This window comes from Mizuhopecten yessoensis, unplaced genomic scaffold, assembly GCF_002113885.1.
Source record: "Mizuhopecten yessoensis strain PY_sf001 unplaced genomic scaffold, ASM211388v2 scaffold7443, whole genome shotgun sequence".
Classification (NCBI taxonomy): Eukaryota; Metazoa; Mollusca; class Bivalvia; order Pectinida; family Pectinidae; genus Mizuhopecten; species Mizuhopecten yessoensis.
In genome coordinates, this window is record NW_018407050.1 from 363,262 (window position 1) to 374,135 (window position 10,874).

The following is a 10,874-nucleotide window of genomic DNA, read 5'->3' on the forward strand; positions in this document are numbered from 1 at the left end:
CACTACCTGAACGAGTTATGAACTCGTCCAAATCTAACACGACCGGTTAACGCACTCAGTACAAACACGCTTCACTATACAAGTACTACTAAAGTACAATACCGGATAACCCAGTCGCTATCATACATTACAGAGTCAACGCTCGTACGCTATGAATTACAATACATAATTCACTCTGTTAGTTAGTAATACAATATATATACATATCACGTTGTCGCATTGAAATTGACTCAATTACAGCACTTATGTTTATAAGAAATGCACAAAATTACAAATACTGTAAGTTACACTAAATACACAAATTTATACATTAAAGCAACAACCTACCTCTTCAAAAAGGGAAGAGGGCTTAAGGGACACAACCCGTGGATGACGGTATACCAGGCCACAGAACGAAACGTAGGATCTACAAATTATGTTAAATAATTAGCAAAGATAACAAAAGTTAACTTTCACCAGAATTTAGAAAACAATTATAATGAATGAAATATATCTCAACACACCTCTTCTGAATAATGTAAAAGATAAACGTGAACTCCAAACAACATGAAATTCAAATTACAAAAGATCGATTCACTCACAATTCAACAGAGAGCCTACTAAATATAATTCAACATCGATCTTTACCAGATGATACAATTACAATAATCCTAAAAGATACTTATTTACAATATAGTTAATGTACAACATGATCAGTACTTACATAATTTCCAAGTACAAAGGATGAAAATGGCCTCTCTCAATAAAACCCAACCATCATCATACAACGTCCACAGGTGTGTGAATTTACCGCGCGCCTTGCGCAATGCCCACTGGGCATTCAGATAAAAATAGATTCGCCCTTTGACATAGCAAAGAACCGGTTTATAATACATAATAAAATAAGACATACACTTGCGTCACAAAACACCGGACCGGAACTTGCACACTTCTATTAAAATACAATAAACGGTCTACAAAATTGTACCCTACTACATTTATTGCAACGAAACTTACATAATTATAAACAGTAGGGTATTTTGTTCTACATATCTGAAAATAACATGTTAGTTTTCACTCAATATCTAATTATATGTGAAAAACCGTGTTTTTCACGGTTGACTGCGGCGTACAAGTTTTACCCCCTTAAATTCACATTATCGTCGATTTCTAAATTATAAGTTAATAAATAGACATTTTTGTAACTGTCACATTTCGAAAATAACGTTTGAAATTATTGTATAATTTTATAAAAAAATATAAACGATCGCGTTAATGAGATATTAAAATATCTATATATTCCTGGTACGGGGTTTTGGGACGGGAGCGGGAGTGGCGTACAAGATTTACCTACCATCTCTGATAACACCCGGAACACGGCGGTTTACAATTGTATAAAAACAACTAGCTCGGTAGGTTTTCATCACAATTTGACAAAAAATCAAAATATTTTAAACTTATATCAGCAGGTGAAGTTTGCAGGTTTTCAGCAACGTCGTTAAACCGGGAAGTGCAGAGTGAGGAAGGCGAGCCTACTGATCATGAGCTACAGACGGGGTTGCCGCTACGTATGTACACAGACGATATATTGAGCCACCCATATTTCTACCCGGGTAGACAACTGAAACCGTCATGGCGCATGGAAGGCTGGGTCGATTTTAATATCATTCAACAATCTGGCCGGGTAGATCGTGAAGCAGTCAACTTTGGCTGAATTAATCATTTACTTGCAATTTACGTTTTGACAATTTTGTATGGCGACTAGCTAGGCAGCCTAATGGCAGAGACGTATATACATACGTCTCTATTAATTGTGAAAAGCGTTTTCTCTTCTCACGATATTTTTCAAATTCTCCAACACATTCACCAAGGCAGGACAAATTGAACCACTCCTGATTAAGTGAAGTTGGGGTATTTTTGAAGATTTAATTTCCCGATGTCGGACGAACTGCTTCACTGCTATAGTCGATAATCCTCGAAAGTGTTATACATTGTATCTCGTTACTAAAATGGCCACGCCCGAGTACAAAGGGCAGCTTCCTTCCCGTACCAAAGGTCAAACCACGTGTATGTACCACAAGGGTAGAAAACTGGACATTTACTGTGAAGAATGCCAAGAACTTGCATGTACCAAATGCCTGTCTACTGTACATAAGAAACATCCTTTGTGTGACCTTAGTGAAATTACTCCAAAAAAGAATCAAGACATTCAAAACTTCATCTACAAAACTGAGAAAGTTGACCTCGTACAAATTGACAAGTACATCACTGCTACTGATACACGTCTAAAGGACAATGTCAGCCACTTTGAAAATCTTTCCGAACAGTTGAAGATACAAACAAAGAAAATAATACAAGATCTTAACCAGCTTTCAGCTCAGACTCTGTGTCTCTATCAACAAATGGAGGAGGATAACACCAAGCTACTACAAACATACAAACACGATCTGGAAATGTACAGTACTCAGTTAAAACAACAAGTACAGGAATGTAAGATAGCACTTCAGCGTGGCTCTGACATACAAATCTACGACACAGGATTTGATATTCAATCTCCTGTCACTCTCCCCGTTAAACCTACCCTGGGTACTGCTAGCTTCACTCCGAACCGAAATCCTAAGGGTCACCTGAAACAAGCCTTGGGAAAAATGGACACTTCAAGTAAAGGTCAGCGTCAAGTCCCTTTTCGCCCCGATCATGTATTTTCTGGACCTGGTTATTCCTCTACACAGAGGTCGTCAGAACAAAAAGTTTGGAGACCAAGTTCACAACAGAGCTCAGGAGAAAGAAATGACGTGTCCAGTCCAGTGTATTCCCTGTTGCCTCAGACCAAGGTGTTGGGGGAGTGGGAGTATCCATCTGGCATCAGTTCTATATGTCCCACCACTGATGGTCAGGTGTGGTCCAGTGACTTTGACAGAAAAACCTTACCTCTCCTGGACAGGAAGGGGAAAGTTATACAGGAGGTTGAAAACAATACTGGGATCAAGGACATAAGTATGTCACCCACAACCAACACACTGTGGGTCTGTGATAATGAAAACAACATCAGAGAGCTTGTGTCAGGACGACTGGTACACAGATTCAGCACCAGGGAGTTCCCACTGTGTATCTGTATTACAGCTAATAACCATGTCATTTTGGGGATGGTCAACAAAATCTCAAAATTTACCACAAATGGTAAACTGGTACTTACTACATCACCTACAAGGACTTGGAAACCATTAGTGTGTACACCAAACAGGATCTCAGAGTGTCCTGTCACTCAGAATGTCGCAGTGGCTGACAGTGATAGTGAACATCATGGTGGTGAAGGACAATCACATGTTGTTGTCATGGACACTGACTGCAAGGAACTATTTGTATATTGCGGTGAATACAGACATACATATCAACCACCATCACAGTCAGGAAGTGAACCATTTAACCCCTCTGGTGTGGTGTATGACAGTGTGGGTAACCTAGTCATAGGGGACCGTAACAACAACCGTATCCTACTCATCAGTGGGCGTGGTGAGTTCCTCAAGATCATACACACAGATGACATCTTTACATCGGCTGTTGGTGTAGACAAGAAGGGTGTTCTGTGGGCAGCGTTTGGGATTTTCTATGTCAAACTACTACAGTATCTACATTGATATTTAACACCAGGACAAACTACAATGTGTGTATCTAATAACAATGACAACAAACACTGATGTTTTGATCGAAGATGTCATGATACTTGATAAACTTCAAAATAGAGGATCTTACATTCGTGTCCATGTCATATTGAGTTTATTAAAAGAGTTTAATAATTTGATATGAATCGAGCCTTTAGGCGAGTGTCATGTTGGATTTATTGAACAAATGCATATGGGGCTCAATGGGGGAATAAAGTGATACATGTTTATAACCCTTGACCTTCAGTACGATTGGAGGAATTTTAATTACATTTTGTGTGGAGCATCTATTAGCAAGGGGGACTTAACTTTGCATAAACAGAGGGTGTGACTCTCCCAGGGGGCAGAGGAGCGCGGCCCAAAAGAGAGAACAAAGCAATAAATGTGTAAAATCCTTCTCCTTCAATAGGATGGGAGGGATTTCAACGAACTGTTGCGTAGAGCATTCCTGGACAAAGGCCTAGGGGACTCTGTATCTATAAATCGAGGGTGCGTCACCTTCTACGTATATTTTTTTAGAAGGGCAGGGCCTTGTAGGGATCTTTAAAATCCTTCCTTTTCACAAATTGATTGATTGTTATCAAATTTCGTGTAAGGCATGTTTCGGCTAAGGGGACTTAATTTGTAACTGATAAGGTGTCACAATGAGAAACCAAAACCTAGTACAGTCTTACATCACCTAACAGTGCACCTGATTGAGTGACGTAGTATTAAATATAGGCAATCAATAACAAAACTGTTAGAAAAATTATTAATGGTGTCATTGTTTTTTTTTTAAATAAGCATCAAATTAAAAAAAAATTCTTAACGCAATGCTATTTTAAAAATTAACTCATTCACCCCTGAAATGTCATAATGAACCATTCACACTTTTGAATTGGAAGATTCCAAATGTGTCTTCAGGGGTGAATGAATTAAATAGAACAAAGTTGCTGGGATCATTGGATTTCTGTATTTATATAACAACAGGTATATCTTTCACAGAAATATAAATTTACAGCTACCTGTATGTTGGTAACGATTTAATATTTTGATCCAAGTGTTATTACTAATATAATAGTAGCAATGTCTGGCAGGTAGTACAGTAAATGCGATCCCCTGGGGCATTTCCTTGTATGATATATGTATCTAAATCTCCATGCTTAACATTTGTTTTGTAATAAGGGTGGGGATCTCAAACTGTTTCAATGTAGTATAAGGACCCAGGAATTAGGTCCCTAGGGATGTGATTAAAGCCCAGGGTCAATTTAATAACATGATTGTGTTTAAGTCTCTTTTATGTATGGTTATAGGGTGGGGATCCCAACTGTTTAAATTCTTTGACCCAGCAGTTGTAATAATATCCAGTTTGCCAGACTGCTGCACTCCTGGGATGGCCCTGTTTGCTTATGTCGTATCTGTACCTGTGTTTAAAGTTTTAATGTTTTTCAGTGTTTTAGTCTTTATTACTAGTTACCTTCTTTATTTATTTATTTATTTATTTATTTGTTTACTTATTTACCTATATATTTAGCCTAACTTCTGCATTGCATGGTGCTTTTATATACCAACAACTGACAGTATAGTTTCTAGCTCTCTCTTCTAATCATCATTATAGCTCAATATGTTTTTTTATTACTAGACCTTGTTGTCCTATTTTAATTTACACTATATTAGTGTATATTATGTCAATTTTTACTCTTTTGCTAAATTAGCTTGTTTGTACATTACACTTGAAGTGCTTTATAACCTTCATATTATATAGCAGCACCTGTGTGATATGCAGGTGTTCACTATTATATCATTACATCATTTTTAGTATAATACTTTAAATTTAGTGCCTATGCTATCTAATTATATGCTGCTATGTTGTTGTATGTTTTACCCCCTGATTATGTGCTAGCTTTCTGTGATAGTGTATAGCTTGATTTGTTGTTTTCTTTCTGTTTGCATTTTATCATGTTTGTCGCAAAAATAGCGCTACAGCGCTAATGTTTCTCTGTTTGATATATGCGACGTTAAATAAAGTTTCTTGTATCTTGTAGTTAAATCTCCATGGGTGGGGCCAGACCCTGAGGCAATCCTGGTAGAATATGTGTGTATTTGTCTCATTATACTCAACAATTGTATATGTACAATATAGGTAGTTGTTATAGGGTGGGGATCTTAATTATTTCCGAGCTAAAAACTCTTTCTAAAAACCCGACCCTCAGTCTAGGTTCAGCCCTTCAACGGGTAAAATTTTAAGACCCATCATGGCCACCTGCCAATGCCTCCAACCAAATATGATTGAAATCCATCTCTTGTTTCCAAAGAAGGAGTTTCTTAAAGCAATATGGCCAAATAACCCCTTTGTGGCCCATCCATTCAGCCCCACTTTATGTGAACAAAGATGTTTTGTGTAAAAAAATAATTTTGAAAGTAATTTTCAACATCAATAAAACATCTATGTTCATTTATAATTTCAGTGTAGTCTTTCACATTTGGTATAAAAGACGGGATAAATGTAATTTTATATTATATATTTACTGTATATATATATAACCATTCCTCAACTGATAGTCTTCATAGTAATTTAGTTTGAGAGCGTTATTTTTTTTTATTTCATCAAATAATGTTATTATACCAAGATTCCAAATTGTCTGTGTTTTTTTCAAAAGGGAAAATAGTTTTTAAAGACAATGATCCATTTTGAGGGTTTTCTGAAGGCCAGACAATACCTTTAATTACTACACTGATTTGTTGTATTTTTTTTATTTTTTTTTTCATTTTTTTACAAGAGCAAGATTTAAAGAGATCCAGTCATCTTTGAACCGGTGACATTTTCTTCTAATCAATAAACATATCTTCAAAAAAATGTCAAACTGAGATAAAACAGCAGTAAAGTAAGATGCGACATTGAGATTCAATAATGACATCACAACGTGTCATTACATGTCAGTCAATGTACCCCGAGTGTGAGCTAACAATTATAGTCGCATTAACTTACAGAACTTAATGAGGAAAAATATGTGATAATTTAATTTCTAATGACCTCATAAATCAACATACAAATTCCCTGATATTTGATGGCCAGATCACCATGGGATATTTTCAATATGGTAAAAATTAGTTTTTTCCCCAGAGGTATTTTGGAAATGATAATAAATCTATTATTTTTCATAGTTGAGTTTTTGGTTGTTTTGAAATTTGTTCATAATTCTAACAGTGTACATTATGATTATGTTGCTTATTTTGTATATATATTTTTTTAAAGAAGTAATATATTTTTCTCAAGTTATTATGACGTTAACTAAATTGTGATGTATATATATACACATTTATGATTAAATTAAGTATTTATGCTTTAAACTTTTGTTGATCGTTATTCAACATGTAAATAAATATTGAGTTTTTTTATGAAGATCCATCCCAACCAAGAAACTAAATGTACAGTACCTAAATTAAAGGGTGTGCTCTTTACACAGATTTGATTGTACCTATCTTACAAACCCTGTATGTCATGAGATTATTTGACTTATATCAGATGAGGGTGACTACAACAATCGGTGCAAAAAGATTTTCACCACATCATTTAAAGGAAAATACAGTCAAGGACAATGGGCAAAGGTTTTAACAACTGACACATCATTTAAAGGAAAATACAGTCAAGGACAATGGACAAAGGTTTTAACAACTGACACACATCATTTAAAGGAAAATACAGTCAAGGACAATGGACAAAGGTTTTAACAACTGACAATCTGTTTATTATGTAATTACCATACAATACAGTGTATAAGTAAAACAGTTTTACATACAAATGTACCCTCTAAGTTTCATTATACATCTATATGTGAAAATAAATTAAAAGTAACATCTTACAATTTTTCTACATCATATGACATTGATGAAACATGTCTAGATTTTTTTTGCTTCAAAAAAAACTAATTTCTGCAAATTTCATGACAAGTTTTATAAATCTCAATATGAAATGGAATCAAATTTACATAACTTTTATCATACCACAAAAGAATATGTTCAAGTATTAAAAAGAAAACATTCTTTTCTCAGGCAGATTCGTCAAGACTTTTCAATGTCACCATTTTGATTTTATGGTTTTCAAATGACAATGTGATAGTACGTCACAATGTCATGAAGTCATGTTGACTGCCATCAAAATCATTGTAATTATATGAGGTAATGCGCAAGAATATGAAATGGTTTTATTTGCTGCGAAATATGCATGGTAGAAATCAAATAAAGGTCTATCTAAATATAGATTAGCCAATATAGGTCTATCTCCATATAGCTTAGCCAATAAAGGTCTATCTACATATAGCTTAGCTAATAAAGGTCTATCTACATATAGATTAGCCAATAAAGGTCTATCTACATATAGATAAGGCAATATTTGACCCCTAAAATCCATCAAAATCTTAACACTTCGATTGAATTTTCAAATTGCTGGGTTTTTTTTTAATTTTCAGTCCTTCGGCTTCCAATTATGTATTATGAAAATGTAAGTGTTTCCAATTACAGTTGCTATGGTAATCACTTGAAACTTGTAACATTAGATACATTTGAGAATTTTTTGTCAATTTTTTGCATGGTTTCAGGATGGATCTTGGGTCCTAAAAATGGTCCGACCCATATATAGTGTTATAGACATAATTTACGGAGTATAAAATAATATTTTATGTTTATTATTTAAACGTGATAATTAGGTCAGTTTTCTATATTCATTATATTATTATCTCAAACAATGCCACTATTTAACTTTTGTCAATATGCCCGTCGTTAAAACACACCTTTTAATTCCAAAGACTACAAAAAAACAGAAACCAAATAAACAATTATTACCGGTAATAAAAAACATAATTGTTTACCAAGCTGTGAATATGCATAGCCACCACCCTGAGAACATTTTTCTCGTCACTAACAAGGTGACGGGTGACTAGGTGAAAGGGATGACATGGATATTCAATTAAACCTCTATAGAATGCCGCTTGTTTTAACTTCCATTTCGCCTACCACAGGTACTAGCCTCGTCTGTCAATACACCTATTATATTAAAGGTGTATTGGCAGGCGAGGCTAGTACCTGTGCACCTAATGCCAAGTTTTCACTGACATGGTTGAAACAGTTTTTTATGTGATTACAGAATATCACTTTGTTCTTAACTCTGCTATGTAATATTGTTGACATATCATATTTGAGACAAGCATGAACACATATCCTTTAACGGCAGGAGCCTGTATTTGCTGCTGCTGCTGCTGCTGCTGCTGACATACAATTGTACAATGATAAATAATGTTATCTTCATTTCTTGTTGAGACATAATTTGTAAAGTTGTACACATAGATATCCACAATATTCTCACATGAAAAATTTCCCTGAATGTTTCAATTCTTTCTGTTTTTCTGAACAATTAAACTGTAAACAATAAATTGACAATATATAAGTACATTTCAGTTATTATGAAATAGATAGATCTTATCTTTGTGTTAGAGTTATCTCCCTTAAGGATGTATACTACCTTACACATTATACCTGTGATTTGTGTTAGAGTTATCTCCCTTAAGGATTCATACTACCTAACACTGTATACCTGTGATTTGTGTTAGAATTATCTCCCTTAATGATACATACGACCTAACACATTCACTGTAATTTGTGTTAGAGTTATCTCCCTTAATGATACATACTACCCAACACATTCACTGTAATTTGTGTTAGAGTTATCTTCCTTAAGGTTATATGTTACTTGTAAAACCTATGATTTGTGCTTCACTTGTCTCTCTTAAACATTCTATTGAACATTCATTAGGTTGATTTAAAAGGTTTTAGTTTGGGAACTCTTTTGAAGTAGAGTTGCTTATCTAGGTAAGGTAACATACATCCTTAAACAATAAAGATGATATGTTATCCGACACAAATTTTAATGTTAAATTAACCAACAACAAAAAAGTTAAGTGGGAAAGGATAACCTTTTATCACTGCAATATTAAACAAATTCAATATTTTTATATTTTTCAAAACTGTACAACAATGTAAGTAAAATTGTGCAAGGTTATAATGTGATAATGTTAGAAAGCATTTAGGAAGTGGATCCCACATTTTGCAGGGGGAAAAAAATGTATTTCTTCACCTTTTGGGACCCCTGCTCTCACAAAATTCTAAATCCGTGCCTGATGTGCATTTCCATATATTGTACATTGTATGTTAACTTATTATTTTGCAAGTAGTTCGTTTTGTAATTGGTCACTTAACAATTTATGACACAAAATGACAACTAAAACAAACAACAACAACAGCAGCAGCAACAGCAACAACAACAGCAACAACAGCAACAACAACAACAGCAGCAACAACAGCATGCAGCGTGGTCCTTGTCTAATTGTCTCTGAATAAATATTAGCGAGATATTTCACCGATCAGTTCTCAGACTTTTTCAAGTATCCCTAACATTGTAGATAAACTCATTCACCCCTGAAGACACATTTGAACTCTTCCAATTCAAAGGTTGGATTAGTTCATTATGCAATTTCAGGGGTGAATGGGTTAAAACATCTGAATAATATCAGAATCTTGGTGGTTAATCTTGAACTGATCCAACATGGCGTCCACCTCGAAAGGCCACCAGAACACAATGCAATAAATTATCATGAAATGTCTGGAGAACACTTGAGTTATCAAAACTATCTGTCAACTATTTATATAATTTACTTATATACAAATTCAATAGCAATAACCAAATCAATTACACAAAGTGAAAGAGATACATACATCTGGACCCAAGATTTTCAAACATTATTTTGGTAAAGTTTGTATTTTAAATGTCAATAAATAAAATGTTTCTCTTGGAAATTATTGTAAATTTGGTAAAAAATAATCCTATTGACAATATATAAATAATCACATGTTGACATGGAAACCAACTACAGTTTCATCAAACTTTAAAATTTGGACTTTTAGTTATTTCTGGTAGTACATGTCCAAGATGAACAAAATTAATATAAAATAAACAATGGGAAATAAATGATATATTGAATTAAATACTTTCCTAAAACAATGAGTTTATAAAAAATTAAAATATAAATTAACAATAACAATATAACTAAGAAACAATGATAAATATATTCTAAAGAAAAATTGTGTTCTATAAAATCTTATCATCAATATAGCAACAATTCTATGCACGAAGATATGACCAGTCTAAACCAGCCAGTCAATCTTCTAAGAGACGAAATTAATATACAGTCATTTAAGGAC

At 34.2% G+C, this 10,874-nt stretch overlaps 1 protein-coding gene across 1 annotated transcript; it reads left to right on the forward strand.

Annotated features, from left to right (window-relative positions):
• Window positions 1–1,332: 1,332 nt before the first annotated feature.
• LOC110453532 lies at window positions 1,333–4,457 on the forward strand. Its single transcript, XM_021502508.1, has one exon. The coding sequence runs from the start codon at window positions 1,989–1,991 to the stop codon at window positions 3,615–3,617; it is 1,629 nt and encodes a 542-aa protein (XP_021358183.1). The 5' UTR covers window positions 1,333–1,988; the 3' UTR covers window positions 3,618–4,457.
• The last annotated feature ends 6,417 nt before the right edge of the window (window positions 4,458–10,874 follow it).

Coding starts and splice junctions, on each gene's coding strand:
- LOC110453532 (XM_021502508.1), top strand. CDS start 1,989: ATGGCCACGCCCGAGTACAAAGGGCAGCTTCCTTCCCGTACCAAAGGT.